This window comes from Lipophrys pholis (assembly GCF_963383615.2).
Source record: "Lipophrys pholis genome assembly, chromosome: 13".
In the NCBI taxonomy this organism is placed as follows: Eukaryota; Metazoa; Chordata; class Actinopteri; order Blenniiformes; family Blenniidae; genus Lipophrys; species Lipophrys pholis.
Window position 1 is genome coordinate 28,216,204 of NC_137632.1, and position 22,616 is coordinate 28,238,819.

General features: G+C 43.0%; 1 protein-coding gene across 2 annotated transcripts; it reads right to left on the bottom strand.

Moving 5' to 3' along the window:
• Positions 1-8,234: 8,234 nt before the first annotated feature.
• LOC308119129 (signal transducer and activator of transcription 1-alpha/beta-like) lies at positions 8,235-22,383 on the bottom strand. 2 transcript variants are annotated; one of them, XM_080478969.1, is made up of 24 exons: positions 22,152-22,383; positions 20,853-20,980; positions 20,081-20,225; positions 19,891-19,986; positions 18,198-18,275; positions 18,036-18,114; positions 17,365-17,453; positions 16,607-16,758; positions 16,315-16,476; positions 16,135-16,227; positions 15,823-15,882; positions 15,688-15,717; positions 15,500-15,593; positions 15,383-15,424; positions 14,765-14,848; positions 13,917-14,024; positions 13,707-13,842; positions 13,575-13,615; positions 13,290-13,366; positions 12,623-12,795; positions 11,926-12,102; positions 11,212-11,266; positions 11,036-11,108; positions 8,235-9,308 (listed from the first exon to the last, which is right to left on the bottom strand). In XM_080478969.1, the coding sequence occupies exons 2-24, from the start codon at positions 20,978-20,980 to the stop codon at positions 9,162-9,164; spliced, it is 2,319 nt and encodes a 772-aa protein (XP_080335095.1). In that variant the 5' UTR covers positions 22,152-22,383; the 3' UTR covers positions 8,235-9,161. The 2 variants fall into 2 exon arrangements, with proteins under 2 accessions (XP_080335095.1, XP_080335094.1); XM_080478968.1 differs by having other exon boundaries at positions 8,239-9,308; positions 11,036-11,119; positions 22,152-22,332.
• Positions 22,384-22,616: the final 233 nt, after the last annotated feature.

The window sequence follows — 22,616 nt, forward strand, 5'->3', positions numbered from 1 at the left end:
TCTCTCCGTGAAAAAAAAAAAATCTCGAATTTGTTTTTCAACTTTTTCTGAGGCCACGAAGGTTTTTTTTGTTTTTATTAGCCTCCGAATTTTTTTTTTCTTCAGTGGCCCTCAACTCTTCCGTAAATCACATATATATATGATTTACGGAATCATATATATCTCAATATATATATAACTCTCTATATATATATAACTATATATAACTATATAACTCTCTCTCTATATATAACTATATATAACTATATAAATCTATATATAAATCTATATATATATATATATATATATATGATTTACGGAATCATATATATCTCAATATATATAACTCTCTCTCTATATATATATATAACTATATATATATTATATATATATATATAAAACTATATATATATATAACTATATATATATATAACTATATATAGATATAACTATATATAACTATATATAACTATATATATATAGTTACATATATATAGTTATATATATATATATGTGTGTTTTTTTTGTTTGTTTGTTTTTTTGTTTTGTTTTACAGCCACTCATTGCCGGTGACTGAGGAAACCAACCAAATCCTGCTGTCAACTCCTCCCTGTTTGCTCTTTCTTTCTCCTTCTTTTCCTTCGCCACGTAAACTCTTATTGTTCACATGTAAAATACTTGTTCCCAAGCTAAACTGTTCCGTTACACTGTTCTAGGTGGTATTTTAAATCCGCGTCTGAGGTTATGTTCCAAGTTCAGTAAAGCCTGTCACTGAGGATTGTATTGAAGATAGTTTCTTCCAAATGTGGTAATGCAATACTTTGTCATTTTTGTACTACAAATGTTCTCTGTGTTAGTCTGCTGTCCAAATGAGCCCCTTGTAATAAACTACAGCAATGTATATATTCTCTTGTGTTCTAAACCAGGGCTCTCAAACTTATTACAGGTCTGCATATTTGATAAGCCCTCCATACTTTGTCTTTAAATTTGTGAGGATTTATAAGAACGCAAATATAGCAGAACCAGCAGTTCTCCTATTGTCATTGTGTAACTTGCATATGACATCACAATGTGGTGTCTTTTTACATTTGACATAAAAGAGGCTGAGATTAGCTTAATGATATCACAGATATTAGAAAGGAACTTGGTCTTTGAAGTTGATGTGAAGTGGACTGTGTGCCTTACCATCTCACACAGTGGATGAGTTTTCAGTCTTCAGGTTTCAGGAGTGCATCAACGAACCATGACCACGATGGAACCAATGACTTTCATTCACCCAGAGACTCCGCAATGGGTACCGCAGCCCACTCTGTACTGGGTACTGCAGCCCACTCTGTACTGGGTACCGCAGCCCACTCTGTACTGGGTACCACAGCCCACTCTGTACTGGGTACCACAGCCCACTCAGTACTGGGTGCCACAACCCACTCAGTACTGGGTTCCACAGGCACCGCAGTCCACCAATTTCCCACAGGTAAGTACCATTTAGAATATGAATAATTACCTGGAAATACAACATATGATGAGTATGTTAAGTTTAGGCAGAATCTAGATCAATATTATTAATACTTCAATGAACATTTCATACCCCCTTAAATAAATACAGTGTGAAGAGGCTGAACGGCGCGAGGAGGCCGAAAGGCTCGAGGCTGAACGGCGCAAAGAGGCCGAACGGCGGGCGGAGGCCGAACAGCTCGAGGTCGAATGGCGCGAGGAGGCCGAAAGGCTCGAGGCTGAACGGCGCAAAGAGCCCGAACGGCGGGCGGAGGCCGAACCGCTCGAGGCCGAAAGGCGCGAGGAGGCCGAACAGCTGGAGGCCGAACGGCGGGAGGCCGAACAGCGGGAGGAGGCCGAACGGCGCGAGGAGGCCGAAAGGCTTCGAGGCCGAACGGCGCGAGGAGGCCGAACAGCGTGAGGAGGCCGAACGGCGCGAGGAGGCCGAACGGCGCGAGGAGGCCGAAAGGCTTCGAGGCCGAACGGCGCGAGGAGGCCGAACACCGTGAGGAGGCCGAACGGCGCGAGGAGGCCGAAAGGCTTGAGTCCGAACGGCGGGAGGAGGCCGAAAGGCTCGAGGCCGAACAGCGCGAGGAGGCCGAACGGCGTGAGGAGGCCGAACGGCTTGAGTCCGAACGGCGGGAGGAGGCCGAACAGCTCGAGGCTGAATGGCGGGAGGAGGCCAAAAGGCTCGAGGCCGAATGGCGCGAGGAGGCCGAACGGCGCGAGGAGGCCGAATGGCGCGAGGAGGCCGAACGGCGCGAGGAGGCCGAAAGGCTTGAGTCCGAACGGCGGGAGGAGGCCGAACAGCTCGAGGTTGAACGGCGCGAAGAGGCCGAACAGCGTGAGGAGGCTGAAAGGCGCGAGGCCGAAAGGCGCGAGGAGGCCGAACGGCAGGAGGAGGCCGAACTGCTCGAGGCTGAACGGCGCGAAGACGCCGAACGGCGGGAGGAGGCCGAAAGGCGCAAGGAGGCCGAAAGGCGCAAAGAGGCCGAAAGGCGCAAAGAGGCTGAAAGGCGCGAGGAGGCCAAACTGCGTGAGAAGAACCAGAAGCCTCAGCGAGCTGAACAGTGTCGGAAGACCAAGAAACGTCGGAAGACCAAGAAGGGTCAGGAGACCAAGCTGCGTGAGGAGGCCAAACGGCGTGAGGAGGCCGAACCGCATCTGGAGGGCGAACTGCTTGAGAAAGAACAGAAGCCTCAGCGAGCTGAACAGTGTGGGAAGACCAAGAAACGTCGGGAGACCAAGAAGAGTCGGGAGACCAAGAAGAGTCGGGAGACTAAGCTGCGTGACGAGGCCCAGTTGCGTGAGGAGGCCAAACGGCGTGAGGAGGCCGAGTGGTTTCAGGAGGCCAAGAGGCGCATGGAGGCCAAGCAGCGTCTGGAGGCCAAGCAGCGACTGGAGGACAAGGAGTGCAAGAAGGCCAAGAAGAATCTGCAGACGGAGCAGCGTTGCAACGGCAGGAGGCGTCGGCAGAGTTCTCCCTCATTCGTTTGCTTTGACTAATAAAGAACGAATGAAATAAAATTATAAAGTTTACAAGCTTCCTTCATTGCAAGAGCAGAAGAGCATGGAAAAAAAAGAATATTTGAAAACCACTAACCATCAGAGTTGTGAGGGTGACAAACCTGTCAGGAGTATGAATTTAATTAGTTAATCCTTGAATCATCTTCGCATGAGGAAATTTGCTGAAGATATTATGCTTATGAGAATGGTACAGGTAAAGGAGAAGCCATTAATAATGACTCTGGTATGGTCTATAATCACAGTTCCACAGATGATTGGTTGACAAATCGTTTGTTGAGTGGAAGCTTATTAAAGTTGCATTCTCTGTATTGAATAATCTAAAAAAAAAAAAATGCATTCACCACCAGTTCCAATTAATTCCAGTACAAATTATGTACATAGACTCTCTCTTTATCACTATCAGCATAATAAGACAAGTTTGGAAAATGCAGCAAAGCAAAAGGACACAAGATTAATCTGAAACACATTTCTGTTTACTGTGGAAGGAAAAATCTTAGAGACCACACTAACTCCACTCAGATAATCCCTCCAATCCAAAGCCAGACTGTTCCACTACAACCATGTGGATAAACCATTTTTAGCAATATCATCTGCAAATACAACCATTTTCCAATGTGTCCAAATGAGCTCAAACTTCACACAATCACCAACTTTATCTGTGCAAACAGTAAATTACTGGCAGCAGGGACGCCCGTATTTTACTGTTATTTTACGATACAACTCCTTTATTTATTTTAACAGTATATTACCGTATTTTAAATTACTGTATATGACCGTAAAATAACGGTGGCAGTTGTGTTTTTTTTTACAGCGCATCTACTGGAACTTATTTATCAGTATATTACTGTTTTTGAATGACAGTACCTGACGGTAGGATAACAGGGTTGTCGTTATTTTACAGCGTATACACTGTAAATTATTTGACAGTATATTACCGTATTTGGATTCCAGTACGTGACAGTAGGAGAACTGCAGGTTCTGCTGTATTTGCATTCCTATAAATCCTCACAAATTAAAAAACAAAGTACGGAGGGCTTATTAAATACCCAGACCTAATCACTGTTCATGTGTCTGAGCTCACCTGAAGAAAAGTAGCAGGAAAAGTTAGTGGAGGACTCGGAGGAGGAGATTATAGAGTGGACTGTACAACGAGCGCTCACTCTGATGCAGTTTTCACGAACCAAGAACCAGAACTCAGAGCTGAGCACTCACTCCAACACAGTTTCCCAGAACCAACAGTACAGAGCTCTCACTTTAAACTTATTCAATTGATAACTAATTTCACTTAATAACAAACTGTCTCAGCGGTTTGCCTCAGTTTCTATCATGAACATAGGGTTTGTATGCATGCCGGCTCAATGAAAAGACATATTCATTACAATTTTTTGGGTTAAAGCCATCTTTCCTTGAATAAAACTCAGATGCAGACCTGTAATACGTTTGAGAGCCCTGGTATAGAACACAAGAGAATATATACATTGCTGTAGTTTATTACAAGGGGCTCATTTGGACAGCAGACTTTGTAAGATTGGTAACACAGAGTATACCAGCCACCTAATACTGGGCTGGTGAGCTGTTGCCTCGGTAGGTGGGTTCTGACGCGCTAGGCGGCTATTGTTTACCTTTTTGCTTTGTGTCCATCAATTGAGTCCAACGATCCGGTAAGATACAGAAAATCTCTTTATTTTAGTGCAAGTTATATATTACCTCAAAGTTCAATTCAACAGAGCACAAAACACAAGCATATTCCGATAAACTCCGCCAGAGCGGTCAAAAACCTGCGTGCCCTTCCGGGGTCAACACCTGTCTCCTCCTTCATTGCCCCAGTCTATATGCGCATGACGTCAGTGACACACCCACACAGGTCAAACATTTGTACACAATCCAATATATCACATTTGGCTCCTACACAGAGAACATTTGTAGTACAAAAATGACAAAGTATTGCATTACCACATTTGGAAGAAACTATCTTCAATACAATCCTCAGTGACAGGCTTTACTGAACTTGGAACATAACCTCAGACGCGGATTTAAAATACCACCTAGAACAGTGTAACGGAACAGTTTAGCTTGGGAACAAGTATTTTACATGTGAACAATAAGAGTTTACGTGGCGAAGGAAAAGAAGGAGAAAGAAAGAGCAAACAGGGAGGAGTTGACAGCAGGATTTGGTTGGTTTCCTCAGTCACCGGCAATGAGTGGCTGTAAAACAAAACAAAACAAACAAAAAAACAAACAAACAAAAACCATATATATATATATATATAGAGAGAGAGAGAGAGAGAGAGAGAGAGAGAGAGAGAGAGAGAGAGAGAGAGAGAGAGTTATATATATATATATATATATATATATAGTTATATATAGTTATATATATATGTATAGTTATAGTTATATATATATAGAGTTATATATATATATATATAGAGAGAGAGAGAGAGTTACAGTATATAGAGTTGTATATGATTCCGTAAATCATATATATAGATATATTATATATATTTTTAATTTATTTATATATATATATATATATAGAGAGAGAGAGTTATATAGAGTTATATATATATATATATATATATATATATATAGAGTTATATATATATTGAGATATATATGATTCCGTAAATCATATATATATGTGATTTACGGAAGAGTTTTAAGGCCACTGAAGAAAATTTAAATTCGGAGGCTAATAAAAACAAAAAAAACCTTCGTGGCCTCAGAAAAATTTGAAAAACAAATTCGAGATTAATTTTTTTTCACGGAGAGACCGTCTATCCATCCCTCATTATTTGCCCGTAGATGTGAAATCATATTAAATCACTTAATTCTGACTATATCGGGTTGCTTACTGCTTATGGACATGTGATTTTACACAGGATTTCCTTGATTAATAAGAACATTTAAATAAGCAGCCCGGGATCCGTGTCTTTGTCCTTCGTACTCGACGAACTTCCGCGGAACCAGGCAGCAGGCTGCTCTGTCTCTTCTTAAAAATTTCTCCACATGCGAGATAAATAAAGGGATATCTTATATCTTAGTCTGATACTGATGATAACTGACCGTGTTTATGAGCTCGATTCTGTCCTGAAGCATCTTTTCATCGCTTCATTAAACCTCCTGATATACATTTTGAGGAAGGAATCACACCGCTGACATGTCGATGGACCGACTTTTTTTTCCACCGTGAAAAAAATAAATCTCGACTTTGATTTTCGACTTTTTCTGAGGCCACGAAGGTTTTGGTTTTTTTAGCCTCAGAATTTTTTTTTTCTTCAGTGGCCCTAAAACTCTTCCGTAAATTTGCAACCCAACGTCTGGAAAAATATACAAATATGAAGCATTAAAGAAAGGAAAGAAGGTGTTGTGTCTACAGACTGTCGCTTCTCCACCCGAGGACCAATTCCAACACTGAGAGGCGATGCTAACAACTTGTGCAGGTTTATTAACACACGGCAGGGAAAACAACAACACGCAGGCACGGTCCCTACTAACCCTACCTAACCCTACACAACTATAACCCTACAAACTCTGCCTGGAGCTCCCCTTGTGGTTTCCAGGCGCCCCCTATAGACCTACGCAGGCTATAGCAATTCCCTCAGAACAGAGTTGGCGTCACTGTAAACGAATGCCCTTTTCTTTGTCTACTTTTCTGTTTGTTTCTCTTAAACGCCACAGAAAGAAACATAAAAACGAGGTGAGAGAGTTTAAATGGTAGGAACACACTAACACACCTTGCTTCTCCACCTGGAGAGAGACTGCTGATTGGAGGTCCTCACGCTCACTGTTTGTGGTTGCACAGTCAACTAACCACAAGTTAACACAGGTTAGTTGTATCTTCACAAAATTGGTGATTAACTGTAATAACAGACCAATCTCTGAGATGTTTATTGAAATAAATGCTTGTTATCTCTGGCCTAATGGGGTACCACAGTAGTGAAAGCCCACACATTGTCAAAGTGCCTGTTGGCTGCTTCTGCCTCTCGCTCCACCGTCAACAAGGATCCGGTGAAACAGATGAACTGGCGGCTCAGCGCTCTGGAAGGCCAGGTAGAGGATGTGTGCCTGTCAGGTGTGCAGGAACTCAATGGCAGAGCTCACCTCGCAGCAAAGCACAGTTTGTGTGTACGCGGGTTCTCTGGTTTCCTCCCACAGTCCAAAAACAAATTGCAATGCTAAATTGCCTGTCTGTGTTTGTCCTGTGTACGACTGATTTGTTTGGTGTTTGGATGAAATCCATATCAAACAATGTATTCAGCATATCTGTGGAGATCAAAATATTCATATATCAGACTTGTTATGAGTTCCCTTTTTTTTTTAGCAAGTATTGTTTCTGGAAATTAAGTTAAACTACAATATTTGCCTTTGTTCAATCTTGTTTGAATTAATCTCTGGTAAATCTACAATACTCAAAGCTGCTGTTTTTAATGACGAGAAATTCTGTTCTTAGCACTGAAAATTACTATTACTATTGAATAAAGAGATGTTCTACTACTAGTATCAGCATTACGAAATCTGACGTACTGTTGTATTTTAGCATTATTATTAAATCGCGCCTTCCTTCAGCTGCCTTTGTTTTTAAAATGTTGTGGAAAAGTAACTGGGTTGCAATATAAGCATTAGCAAAAATATTTTAACACAGCTGTCTCGAATGAGAAGCATTCATCTTGCTTTAATGTTCACTTTTACATTATTTAAAGTTGTAAGCAGGCCTGTAAAACAGCTTGAACAACTACAGAAGGGAAAAACAAATAGACATTTAAAAAGGCAAACATTTCAATAATAAAGGCCAAGAAAGTATAAAATGCTAAAACTGCTAAGAATGGAAAAACCAAAAACGTGTCCAGGAATATATATATATATATATATATATATATATATATAGTCATCTAAAGGTAAAATGGAGCAAGAGGCTAGAATGGCTGAACCCCTCGCAAAAAATAAATAAATATAATAGTAGATTCCTCTAAAGATGACAAGAAAAGAAACAGAAAAAAGCACTAAAACTGGTTAAAATGTCTGAAATAGCAAAAAGGTAAACAACACAAAGAGTAAAAATGTCAAAGTAAAAATCAAAACACTAAAATCACTTAAAACATCAGTTGAAGTTAAAACAGATTGAACTACTAGAAACATTAAAAAGGTTAAAACAAACAAAAAACAGGTTGGGTCCGTGTGTGTGTGTGTGTGTGTGTGTGCGTGTGTGTGTAACACATTGAATGCGTGAACACGGTTGTACAAAGCACACGTTTCTTTCCCAGCACTGGAAAATAGAAATATGTTTATTTTAATAAACTAAAGTCAAGGAGGATACAGCTTTGCTTCGTCATCCGGAGCAGAATAAATGTGACATTTGAATGAAATAATGTTTTAATGTATAATTAAGTGGACTTCCTGGCTTCCCGTGGGCTCTCCACCTTCCTGTGGGCTCTCCACCTTTCCGTGGGCTCTCCACCTTCCTGTGGGCTCTCCACCTGCAGGAAGGTTCTTAATGGTGCAATGTGATCTGGGTGACGGTGCTCAGACTGACACCCCCACCACACGGGAACGGATAAGAGGGAGGAGATGGATGGATGGATGGATGGACTTCCTGGCTCCTTTCACAATAAGAGACTTTGGTTCAATGTGGACAGACAGACAAGACTTCTCTCACTTCTTCTTTTCGTCTTTCTTTAAATTCATCAACGCAACATAAAGTCCAGTTCTGGCTCACAGAGCAAAACGACATAGTGAAGCTTTGTAATATTTGATTGTTGGAGGGAGAACCGTCTCTCTTGGTGGGAAAGTTTACAGACTTAACAAAGGTTAAACCGTAACCAAAACACAACATCAACATACAATCTCAATCCCATCTTTTTTTTTATTGCTTTATATAAATCAGAGATCGATTCAATTCAGAAGAACAAAACAGGAACTTCATCATTTCCATTAAGAGCTGGTATGAATATATTGTTTCAGAGAATATTAAAACAAAAACATGTATGAAGGCTCAAAGACATCTGAGCAGGAAATAACAGAGAAAAAACCTGCTTTTAATAGAATAAAAGTAGGCGGCAGCAAAAAAAACAAACAGAAGAACAAAGTTAGATTTGAACTTTGTGCTTGATAATCCCAGTAAGAGGATCCAGAGTGGAACAGAAAGAGTCATGAGCTTCACATATCTAATTAAGGACAAACTGTAATTGGTCGGGCAGCGGGGGCAGCATGTCGGGCAGGTGGGTGTCCTGGGAAGACGTCCACCACTGGTCGGGTCCAGGCCCCTCCTGCAAACTGGGGAACAGGTCCGCCACCACATGGCCACAGCCGTCCTGCAGGAGGAAACACAATCTGTCACAGAGGCGGCACACTCCACAGTGTACGGAGGAGGTCAGCGCTTCCCGTTCAGTCCCCGCCCCTTTTTCTCCCGCCAACCAATCAGGACCGGGGACAGCAGGGATCGGAAGGCGGGCAGACTGACCGACAGGAAGCACAGCGGGATCAGCACAAGACCCCAAAGCTGGACTTTATGTGGCTCGTTGACACAACGGAGAAACTGATAACTTCTTCTCCCGAAGGCTTTTTACTTTAGTTCAGTAGTTTAGACCAAATACGTGACGCAACATGAACAGAAAAGGAAAACAAAAACAAACAAACACTTTCTGGCAACTTATTTGGTCAACGTGACGACGTCCCTCCGAGAATTTAGGCCCGAAGGTTTCCGGCTGAAGTTAAACTGATTTTACATAAACTTGTTCACAATGCAAGTGAAGCTTCTGCAATTAAAGCAAGAAAACAAACAATTAATTCTCCAAACTGAAAACACAATGATGGGTGTTGATGTTGATTCAGAGGAAGACTTGCTTTTCTTCATCATTCCACAAATAAAATGATGGATCGTTTAAGGATCATGGTGGTTTTTAATTCTGTGATTCCTGAGCTTGATATTTTTCAAAAATAGTGAGTTTAAACAGCTTTTTAAATGTTTTAAACGTAGTCGATTTTTTTTAAATTTCCGTCCAGGTTGTTCCATAAACATTTCACAGAAACGCTTCTACTTTTTTTTATTCAATCTCAATTATTTCTAACGATAATCCCGGGAACCCCCGAGGCTGAATCGACTCTCTGCGTTCCAACATCTTTTGGATTTGAGGTGGAAGATTATAATTATGCGCCTTATAGATTACAGCCAGTGTATTAAAGTCAACAATATTGTGTATTTTTAAAGTGTTTAACCTGACAAAATTAGGATTTGCTGGGTTGCTTGGGTTATTATTCTAACTTCTTTCTTCTGAAGTAAAATAAAATTGGGTCAATGTTATAATTATTTCTCCATCTTTCCACACTGTAGGAGGAGTGAGAGTTGTATAATAAGTAAAATGATTTATAATCTGATTTTACACATTATGCTTCTGTTTTGTTTTGCTAATTTTACCTTAGAGGATATTTATGTGCGGCTTCCAACTGAGGTTTTCATCAACAATAATCCCTAAAAATGTGGGTTTTTTCGAGAACGCTCCAACTTCATCTCCATGGAAACGGGGAAAAACGCAACTTTGTGAAAACGGTGGGGCTCTGTCTCCTTGGAGACGGCGTTTCCGGCAGGAGTAAATAGTAAATAGTCCTGCACATGCTCAGTAGATGGACACTAGGAATATTTCCTCCAGAGTGTCATGACTCCCAGTCCATATTCTCCTGGGACTTGGTGCTTTTATTTTGACAGTCACTGTAATAACAATCCAACTTCATCGTCTGTCCACCAGATTTTTCTGTGTTCTCCCGTTGTTAATGTTTATAGCGTATTGATCACAGCACACAGCGTACTTGTGGTATCATTAAAAAAAAATAATAATAACTACAGCGCCAACTAGTGGTCCAACTAGAATGTTTTCAACGAAATGCTGCCGTGCAAACGCAAAAACTTTTCTGAAACTAAAAAGCAAAAAGCAACGCTGTGTTGTTAGGTAAACGGGGTCCTGTTCTGTTTTCTTGTAAACGAGTCTTTGATTCTTCCCCACCGGCAGGAAGTCAAGAGCAGCAGGGAGAGATTCAAACCTACTCCGGTCTCCATGTCTGTCTCCGTGTCGGCGGCGTCCAGCGCCTCGGGCGGAGACGGAGGCGGCGAAGGGTCGCTGTGGAATATCAACACACCCAAATACAGACAAACACACATGGTTAAATATCTGCACTGATGCAACGACGACTGCTTGTTGCACGTCTTCATGTGAAACTTACATGGACATCGGAACAAGATTCCTGTCTATGTATCCGTTACGAGGCGAGGGCATTTCTGGAACAAGCAGGAGTGGAGAGGGTGAGTACAGGAAGTGACTTCATGCTCTGCAACAAGCCATGATGTAGAAGAATAGCAGAAGATCTCCACTAAACCTGCAAAAAACGCTTTTCTTTTCAAGAAATGCAGGCCTACTTATTCATAATTACAATCATGGCTCCACTTATCACCTTTTGAAACTATTTTTCTTTAAGTGCTTCCATGACATTATTGGCAAAATGTTAATTATAATAATGGATCAAACACAACGGCGGCTGGTGGTAAAGTTCTTAGGTCGGCTTTTCATTATTATTTGATTTCAGCCAATGTTAACTTCATTTAAATATATAGTACGTTTATAAACCATATTACAACAGTTTTGCACTTTCTTAGATTGAGAGAGCCCCCTAGTGGTGAAACATTATAGTTCTTTTTAACAGCTCGTGGAAAGAGAGACTTATTAAGACTCTTTAATTAACATACTTTTAATAAGTCCCTTTTAGAAAATGAATAATGAAATATCTGATTAAACTAAGTTATTACTACACTGACAAAGGCCAAATTCATTGCATCACTGGCCGTCATGAGGTGATTGGCCGTCATGGCATCACAAGAGCTTCTTCCCCCTGGATGGAGTTTAAACCTGGCAGACCGCTGTGTGCGTGGCGAGGCCGTACCCGAGGCTTTGTAGTAGCGCTTGAACGCCTCGTCTTTGGGGATGTCCGGGTACAGGTAGAGCAGAGGGTTCCTGGTTCCCCGCTCCCCCGTCAGACTGTAATGGTAAATGATGCTCGGCAGACACAAAGTGCTGAGCTCGCGTTTCGTGTACGGATCGACGGCGTGCACGCGGTTCTCTGCAAGACCACGAGACAAAAAACAGATATCAGCGTGAACGCCAGTCAGTACACTCAAAAGGTTTTAGATCAAGATAAGGAGCCTTTCTGCATGTTGGTCTATCTCAGGTCCCGTTCGCACAACAGCGCTTCAAGTGAAAACGCATCGTTGTTTTTAGAGTTTCCGTTTCAGGAAAGTTTCCCGTTTCCACGGCAACCTTTTGAAATCGATGTCCACGGAAACGGCAAGAACGATGCAGTTAGGCTGCCGGGCCACCAGGGGGTGCTGTTGGTTGTCCTTGTGATGAAATCACACACACAAACGTTAGAAAACCCTGTTTACAGGGAGAGAGGGAGTTGGAGCGTTTTCTCCCGAGCGCCGTAAAACACAACGGAACTTTAACACCTGAAGACGTCGACGTGGAAACCGGGCCTGAGAATACAGCGATACGACTACGCATCCAACTGTACAGCGTCCATAAGAGTAAAATAATAGCTACTTCCAGGAGAAACTATTTACTGTCAGATTTCTAAATGACACCTTGGTTTCCAGGGGTGATCGAGGGAAACGTATCGCCGCCGGAGTGGTGCAGCCAGCTGAAGGTGATGGCGCCCTCTTTGTTGCTCTCGCTGAAGCGCAGCAGGAAGGTCCCGGGGAGTTTATCCCGCAGCAACGATCGAGTCCTCTCCCTGCTCACGAAGCCCATGATGGACCTGATCCATACACACACACACACACACACACACACACTTTTTAGTATAATATTAAAGGTTATGGTTCCTTTTTCAGGTTCTTCACGCGTTTACTTTGTGCAAAGTTATTTTTTTTTAATTCTTTTAAATAACACAAATTGCACCCATGTTTCCCTGATCTAGGGAGTGTAGTTATTTAGTTGTAAGACTTTAGTAAGAGTGTGTAATCTAATATAGTGGAAGGACCAGTCATTCATCTCTGGACTATTAATATGAGTTTAGATGTTTTGTGGAGATTCAACTGTGATGAAGAGACGAATGTCAAATGTGGAGGATTATGTGAACCATGAAAATACGAGAATTATGAGATGAGCTTTAGAGCAAAACCAGGAGTTGCAGGCTGTAAAGACAGATTACATGTAATTAACATGAACAAATGTGATAAAACTAGTATTGATCTTAGCCAAAACGTCCCTCGTCCTCCACTGCCGGGTGATTCTACATGGTCGTCTCACCCGTCTCGCCAAAGGTCCACCAGATGCTTTTTGATCAAATCCAGGATGCCATCAATCCAAATCCAGGCATTTTCATTCTGACAACCACAGGACGGATAAAGATATGATTTTGTAAACACACAGGCGCGCACACACACACACACACACACACACACACACACACACACACACACACACACACACACACACACACACACACACACACACACACACACACACACACACACACACACACACACACACACACACACACACACACACACAAGACTCCTTCTCAAAACTCACCCTGGAGAAGGAGTTCCAGTGCACCAGACCGTCAGGATGATCTGTGACAAAAGAGTCGATGTTTGAGGACTGGTGGGACAGTCCTCCAGTCATTCTGGTCCTATCTTTGTAGAAAAGGAGCTTCGGACTCACCCACTAGTTTGTCTCTCAGCGTGGCGAGCTGGTCCTCGTCGAGCCCTCGCTGGCCCACGGACAGGAACTGCCAGCTGAGCGCCTGGGAGAGCAGCTCCCAGCTGAGCGGAGGAGGGTCGGCGAACAGCGACAGGTTCTGCGGGGAGACCACATCCAGGTTCACCACAGTCTGAAAGACTCACCGCGGCGCCGTGGAGGTGGTTCCCGTACCCAGGGCTGGCTGGAGGAGAGCATGATCCACCACATGATGGAGGCCCAGGCGATCGGAGCCTGGCTGGTGCTGGAGATGACGACCACCGGCAGAGAGCTGGCCTCAACCTGCCGCACAGGACCACACTCTTTAGCACGTTGGAACTTTGGACAGTGAGGAAAACCTCCTGACTTAAGGCCTCTGCAGACTCCCTGAGGAACCCAGAAGCTGTCAAAGCCATAGTCCACACCCCCTCACCACAGGCCACGCCCCTCACAGCAGCCACACATCTGTGAGGCGGCGTTTTAACTTTTCACCTGCAGATTATTTCTCCCTGCAAATGTTTTCAGAAACACATTCCTCTGAACTGTTCCAGTAATAAAAGAGAAAGTTTGTCTCTGAGCCGCCATGTTGGTCTGGTTTTAACAGCAGGAGCTGAGTGATGCGTTCAGGTGCATCACGTAACTCCGCCCTCCGACATGCTAACGAGCTGCAGGGCTCATATAGTAACGAGGCTACATGCTAAACATGCTTAAAATATGACTGATGGTCGTTAGCGAGCTGGAACGTGAACGCGTTTCACTTTATTACTTCTAACAACATTTGATTCCCGGAGAACCAGAACTCAGGAGCAAGAGATCGACACAGATTAGGGAGAAATGACCGACGACAACAAGGTCAACAAACTGCTCCACTGGTGACACCTGCTGGTGAACACAACACGTCGTGGAAAAACTCAGTGACACATGGTGGAAAGTAAAGAGTTATTTAGAGGAATATCCCAAAAGATGTTCCAAAGCACAGACGTCCACTTAAAAGTTTGTATTTATTGTAAGAACATCGTCCCGTGACTTGAAGCGTCACTCACCTCCACGTCACACTTGAGTTCGGGGAGCTGAACCGTCGCCACAAACTTGATGACGTGGAGCTCCTCAGTGACTCCCAGGTGGTTCTGAAAGAGGAAGAATACGTGTCCAAAACTCACCCCAGAACAGGAGTGATACTAGCACCAGGAGAACGTTTGCTCGGTTCTGCCCCCTATAGTGACGTACTGACGCTCTCACTTCCAGCTTTGCAATCAGCATTTTAAAGACTTGTGTCGCTGCGGTCAGGAACTTTGGGTCGTGATGAAAGAATGAGTTTTCTCCACAGGGTGGAGGCGCCACTCTTCATGATGGAGTGAGGAGCTCAGCCATCAGGAGGAACTCAAAGTGGAGCTGCTGCTCTTCCACGTCGAGCCAGTTAAAGTGGTTTATCTGATTGGGACGCCCCCTGGTGGCCACCCTTCAGAGGTTCACCCGACACGTTCGACTGGGAGGAGGACCGAGGTCGGCCCAGGACTCTGGAGAGATCAGATCTCTGGTTTGGTCTGGGAGCGGCTCGGGGTCGCCCCAGAAGAGCTGGAGGAAGTTGGACGTCTCTGTTCTCTGTACTGCGGATAGAGTGGATGGACGGACGATGAATCACAATGAAACGCCTCACTTACCTCACTCGATCCTTTAATCCTGGTTTTCTTTTCCTTGACGGACTGAGGAGGAAAACACATCTTTGTTAAAGCCTTCGTCGGACATAGTCCCGTAACGCCGACCGTAACATTTCCTACCATGTTCAGAAACACAGCCGTCAAGCCTCCGTCCACCGTGTCCACCGTGTCCAACACTTTGCTGTCATCATTGGTGAACTCAAAGAGACGAAACCTGCAAACACACAACAGGTCTGTCTTCAACACAAAGCCTTGTGAAGCCCTGGGGGGGGGGGGGGGGGGTCAAACACAGAGCTGACTCTACTGACCCGTGGATCGTCTTCACCTCTTCAACGTCCCTGATTTGGACAGAAAAAGACATGAAAATTGCTGAAATTTTTTTTCTTTTTCTAACAAGGCTCCTGTTCCTGTTTAACGCTGGTTTCACTGCAGTTTTTCCTTACTTGTCAAACACAGGTTTCACTTTGAGCTGATACTTTAGTCTCGGGTGGTTTACCAAGAACCTGAGGAGAGAAAGAGTGACGGTGTCATCAGAAACGAAACAACAAAGAAACCCACACAAACACACGCCGCCTCTGGAGGTCTCGTCCGGCCAGAGTACATTTACTGACAGTGACAGTCCAATCAGACTCATTCACAAGACGTCGTACAATCCAAGCACCTTGTATTTGTCTGGACTAATACTGTCGGAAAAAACTGACCACCTTCAGTGAAATGACTTCAGCGAGTTAGTCGACACTTTACTGCAGCCTCACCTTACTGCGACCTGGAAGAGCACTTTGGTCTTCAGGATGAGACATCGGCGCGTTGGATTCTGCGTGGCGGGTTGTTTCTCGACGACCAGAGCGCTGCAGCGTCGACATAAACAGGTCAGCGATCAGACAAACCACAGTACCAGGCGGAGAGCATGTGTAGGTAAGCCTGCCGCAGCTCACTTTGTCAAAAGCTTGGTCAGCAGTGACCCTGCGAAGGCGTCGAGTTCATCCATCGGGGTGGGAGCGGTGGAGGGACCCGTGTTGTTGTATCTCTGGCTCTGCTTCTGCATTTTCTGCAGCTGGTCGAAGACTTCGAACAGAACCTCGGCGACAGACGTGAACCTGCACGCGACGATGAAACAAAAGGGTTTCTGAATTCAGAAGAGCCGTTTCCCCGAGCGTACGGATGTAGTAATACCACCGGTGACCAGTGGGGGGGGCCGAAGAAAAGTGGAGTTAAAGTAGTTCCTACCACTTCTGGAGGTGGTGGAGGTCGGTGTTCAGCGGGCTCCCGATGCAGGCCAGCTGCTGCCGGCGCTTCCACCTGGGCAGCTCCTCGTCAACGAGCGTGGTCAACGTCTGCGCCGTCTTTTTCAAAATGTTCACGACCTGCTTAAGCAGGAACTGAAAAACAAACAAAGAACTGAAGAAAACAACCTTTTACAGGTCGAGCGTCTCTGCATGAACTCAAAAATATCCCGTTGTAATACCACTTTGAACCAGAAGGGGGTGTAGTGCAGAGGTCTGCAGCCTCCTTGACCAATAGAGATGGTTTTTCATTTTTTTCCCACTTTAATGGGTCAAACTAAACATTCCTGACATATTTGTGGGTGCTCAGCCCCGTAACATGTTTATTCCTTCGCAGGAAGTCTTTTTTTTTGTCCTTAAGTTACTGCCGCAATTATTTTAGCCCTTTCGTACTTGTTAATAAATATGTTACGACCCCAAAGAGGGAGGGAACATATTTCAGGACTCGGGAGACAAAGGCATACCTTTTACACATTTAGTTTAGTTTATTTTCTTTGATTTCTTTTTCACGAAGGCCTCGTCCACCTGTTTAACTTAAAGATGGCGTGACTTCCCGGCCAAACAAACAAAACAGGTGTGGCAATGGCCCCACCCTGTACAGCGCCGCCGAACCAGTACCGACACCGGGAAGAGATAGAATAAAAAACAGCCGACTTCGGGAGCGTGAAAGGGACGTAGCGCCTCCCAGGTGTTCTATTGTACCTGCTTGGTTTGTGTGATGAAGGCGGCCCTCCTCAGACATTCCTGCTGCAGCTGGGCGTGAGACGGAGACTGTCCAACGCACTGCTTCACTACAAAGGACAAAATGACAGCGGTCACACATAATAATGCTGTGAACAGGTCAAACACTAGATTCTCACCAACACAATGCTGGAAGAAGCTGCTGCTCAAAGGGAAATATAGAAAACTAAAATGGACCAGTTCCAGTTTATGCCTTAGAGACTCAAACTTACGGAATGAGCTGGAAAGCAACTGAAAACAATCAGCCACATTATCCACATTTAAAGAAAACGGAAGAATCAAATACTGGCGAGGTCTGCACGCAGTTTACATGTGGCTTAGTACTCTCAGGGTTATAAGGTTTTCTCTCTGAATTCAAGTACAAGATATTAATGCTACATGCATGTAAATGTAGGGTCATTGTTGTTTTTAGATTTTGCGTTCATGACCACCCTGTAGGGGAATGTGTCAGCGGGACTGAGTTGTGGTTGAGACATCCTTGGTTTAGTTGTTGGACCCCGACATGAGAAGCTCCAGGCTGTGTGTGGTGTCCATGTTCTCATAATTCATGCACAAGTCAAAGTCTCTGTATGTGTGAATTCATGGAAAATCAAAATAAATCAAATTCAAAAACCCTCCAGCTTCCATCGTACCTTCGTCTTCCCACGTCTTTTGAATGTAGTCGAGCTTTTCATTCAGGTCCTCCAGCGTATTCATCTCCTTCTTCAGCTCCTGTGGAACCGTTCAAAGTTTACACATTCAGAATGTGGATTCTTCTCCAGGTTGGCTAAAGGAGGAAAGAAAAGTGAGTTTACCGTGATCAGATGTTTCAGCTTGTTGACTTGGACGTCCAGTTTCCTACAGTTCTGCTCCATGTCTGGATCGATGGCGCCCTACAGAAAGATTAGTGACGATGTCATGGGAAACCTTGTTTTTCATGCAAAGCGCTTCTGGTGTGACCAAGGCAGCATTTAAAATCTTGTTTTCCACATTCTGATGTTCAGTTTGGGCTTCAGCAGCTCCGCCATGTCCACCGGCTGCTTGTATATTAATGTTTATGTAAACCTACACCAACAGGGGGCGCCACTTCTGGTTTGTTCTGGTGTTTCTACCAGATGTTGAGATGAAGACAACAAGTGGCGAATCTCTGACTATCAACCGTCTTATTAACGCTTCTAATTTCCTGTTTTGAAAGAAGAAATTAGTCTGAAAAGCTGCAGGTCAGGTTCAACTTTCTCCATCAGTGATTTTTAAATTCACACAAACAGAAAAGTGTTCAGGTTTGTTTATGTTTCTAAATGTTTAGATACGATCATATTTAGTAATGACTGAAAATCTAAGAGCTTTTAAAGAAGATGTTTATTTTTTACTTCTTTTTTTGAGGTTTCTTTCAAATCATTTAAAAAACTTTGAAAGATGAACTGATGTGTTATTTGAAAATACACCTGAGATACCTTTTCTTTTCCCTAAACTCAGACTAACTGTCATTTCCAGTATAACAGCAACAAACACTTTCATTTTCTAAAAGCGACTAATGAAGCTTCTGCTTGTATTTGTTTGCAAGTATGTTGATAAAAGAGTCTTAAGTCTCTCTATTCACTAGCTGTTAAAAATAACTATAATGTTTCACCACTAGGGGGCTCTCTGTTCACTAGCTGTTTAAAAGTACCATAATGTTTCACCACTAGGGGGCTCTCTATTCACTAGCTGTTTAAAAATAACTATAATGTTTCACCACTAGGGGGCTCTCTACTCACTAGCTGTTTAAAAATAACTATAATGTTTCACCACTAGGGGGCTCTCTATTCACTAGCTGTTTAAAAATAACTATAATGTTTCACCACTAGGGGGCTCTCTATTCACTAGCTGTTTAAAAATAACTATAATGTTTCACCACTAGGGGGCTCTCTACTCACTAGCTGTTTAAAAATAACTATAATGTTTCACCACTAGGGGGCTCTCTATTCACTAGCTGTTTAAACGAATTATAACGTTTCACCACTAGGGGGCTCTCTATTCACTCGCTGTTTAAACGAATTATAATGTTTCACCACTAGGGGGCTCTCTATTCACTAGCTGTTTAAACGAATTATAATGTTTCACCACTAGGGGGCTCTCTCAATCTAAAAACGGGCAGATTGTTATAATGTGTTTTATAAACGCACTGTATTTAAATAAATTTAACATTGGCTGAAGTCGAGTAATAACGATGACGAGCCGACCAAAGAACTTCACCAGCCGCTGCGTATAAGTGGATTATTATTTTACATTTGTGAGTCGAATAATACTTTCATGATGCGACTCAAACTGGAGAAGATCAGTGATTCTCGCGACGCTTTAATGAACGTGTCCGAGAGCATTTAATTCAATTTAAGTATATTATAATATCTAAAGTGGAGACCTTTGTTGTTTTGATTGTTTGAGCTCCACAGTGTGAAATAACAAGGAGGAATGTGAATGTGAATGGTTGGTCACAGTATAATTCCAGAGCGACGACAGTCGCCTCACCTGAGCTTTGACCTGTGAAGCCAGGATTTTATTTTCCTCCTTCAGACACTCAGACAGAAGCACGGCCAGCTTCAGCGGCTCGTCGTCAAAGTTTTCCTTCAATTTACCCCAAAAGAACGAAAACAAGAGGAGAATGAGAAGGTTAATCCAGCAGAGATTTTGCTGACTCAGCCGTCATGGCGTTCTGTACCATCAGGTAATGTTTCATCCAGGAGAAGTCGGGTCCCTGCAGAATAGTTTTCTCCTCAATGGAGCGCCTCAACTGTTCCTCCAGATAAACCAGCAGAGCGTTGAAACACGTCCGAGCCGAGATCTCATCTGCAGCCGCCGAGTCCCTGGAGAGCAGAAGAGCCGGGTCCAGTTCACAAACGCACGTTAACCTTTGACCTTTGACCCCGATCCTCCGCGGCGCCGGACGGTGTCCCCCCCCGGACTGGACCTCAGTCAGCTTCTAATGCTAATGTAGTGAATATATTCAATCACTGTCATTCAATGAATGTTTCATCAGGATTGAAAACCCGTTTTAGAAAAGTTCCACGTTCACACGCCGACGGTTTGAAAACGATGGTCGTTTCCACGGAAACGGCAGAAACACCGAAAACCATGTTAACACGGAATAATGTTGTATAACGAGTTTTAGTATAAATCCAGGTGTTGAATTTTAATGGTTACTGTTAATGTTACTGATCCTACTGTAGTTTATATTTATAATGTGTATTATTATGTGTTCCTGCTCATTGTACTTCCTGTATAATATACTCCATACGATTTTTAACATCAAAACACATTACCCTGTGTAATATTTGTAAATATGTATTACTATGTTGTGTGGCTGTAGATGGAAACCAGCGACAGTTAAAATCTGGTACGGAGCATCTTTTCTTTAACATTTATTTTTCAGGGACCATTTGAAAAAACATAAACTAAATAAATAATAAAGGAAGTAAACGTAAAACCCTCACCAGTCCTGGCTCTCGATCCAGGAGCTCAGGGTCGCCCGGACGTCTCTGTGCAGTTTCCCCTCGTACAGCCGCCTGACGCAGCCCTGCAGCGCCGCGTCCAGCCGCAGCAGCTCCTCCCACGGCGCCATCTGCAGGAATCGAACACAAACGACCAAAGAAACAACAAAAACACAAAATGCAGGTTTTTTTTTTTTTTTTTTAAGGATTTCCAAAAGTGAAATGTGCTTTATTTTTCTACTTTAACGAATCAACTGAATGTTTCACAGATCACAAGCAGTGTGGTTTTTTATTTATGAATCTTCAGCCTTTTTAGAAAACTCCAGTCCAGATCGGAGGTGAAGGTGTCCTGGGTTTTGATCTGGTCCAATATTGACTAACTGTAAAAAAAACTTTTTAGATTTTCACAAATCAGAATCAGTGTTTTAATGAATGTTTAGCCCCGGGAGGATAAAGTGTAGATACAATGGGTTTTTGTGTCAGCATGAAAAAATAATGTGTGAAACCTTCCCTTAAGTATTTTCATTAATAGAATAAAGGTTATACAAATTCAATATTCTTTTTTTTATTTTGGGGGGGGGGGGGGGGGGGGGGGATTATATGTCACCAAGAATATTTAAAACATTCTTACTTCAATACATACGGAAAACGGGCAATCAATTGACAAACAGTCACTCCGCATGTCAAGTTGTTTTTCCCCTTAACTTTGTATCTTAACTTTGTATCTTAACTTTATATCTTAACTTTATATCTTAACTTTCCCCTTCACTCCAGAATCGGAATCAAACTTCAGCGTCGTTAAAACCCGTCCTTTGTTTTGTGTAATTGTGAGAAAATCCTCCAATGATTCTATTTGAAAATTGCCACAGAGGTACCTGGGAGCCAGTATGATAAGAATCTGGTGCAGTTTGCTGAAAACAATTAGATTATGGATGAATTTGCGTCACAATACGCCTGTACAGTACTGTGGTGATTTAGCTTGCAACTGAGGTGTACTTGAACGCACCATGAAGCTCCCACCGGCTTCTGACTGCTTTACCGTAATACGCGATGTAAACAGGCATTCTAGTTTAAACCGCGGATGGCGTTACTCCGGTTCTCATTGCGGTGTGTTAAACCGATACCCATATATTATATATATACATATATAACTCAGACAATATCTCACGATGCTGCTAACTTCCAAGCGTGACATCGATATGCTAAGTTTTTTTTTTTAACGATTATGCATCTTGAGTGACGCAGCGTGTCGTGAAAATGAAAGTTTGGTGTTTTTATTCCGCTAAAAGAAGAAGAACTTACCGTGAGTCCGAGCGGCTTTTAATGAGGCGCTAAGAGTCGCGTCTTTCCCGGTTTGAGCGGCGGAGGAGGGAGGGAGCGCTTCTTTAAACACACACACACACACACACACACACACACACACACACACACACACACACACACACACACACACACACACACACACACACACACACACACACACACACACACACACACACACACACACCCCGTGTGATTCTCCAGAAATGAGTCCGCCCGGGGCGTCAAGCCACCCGGAGGAAACACGGTTCACACTTCCGTCGTGAGAAAATAAAGTCAAGACTGAAACTTAATTAACGTAATTCTTTTTTTTTTCCTTTTATAGTTTTGTTCTTACCTTTTTTATCTAATTGTTTTTCTTTGTTCTTGTTCTTCTTTCTTTTTTTATGTTTTGGATAGATAGATAGATAGATAGATAGATAGATAGATAGATAGATAGATAGATAG

Bases quoted from the DNA above. Each gene is read 5' to 3' on its own strand.
- LOC308119129 (XM_080478968.1), bottom strand. From the start codon at position 20,980: ATGGCGCCGTGGGAGGAGCTGCTGCGGCTGGACGCGGCGCTGCAGGGC. The intron at 11,267-11,925 runs GTACGGCCTCGC...TGCTTGTTCCAG, and splicing joins GCGCTACTACAAAGCCTCGG to AAATGCCCTCGCCTCGTAAC. The intron at 11,120-11,211 runs GTAAGTTTCACA...TTGGGTGTGTTG, and splicing joins AATCTTGTTCCGATGTCCAT to ATATTCCACAGCGACCCTTC.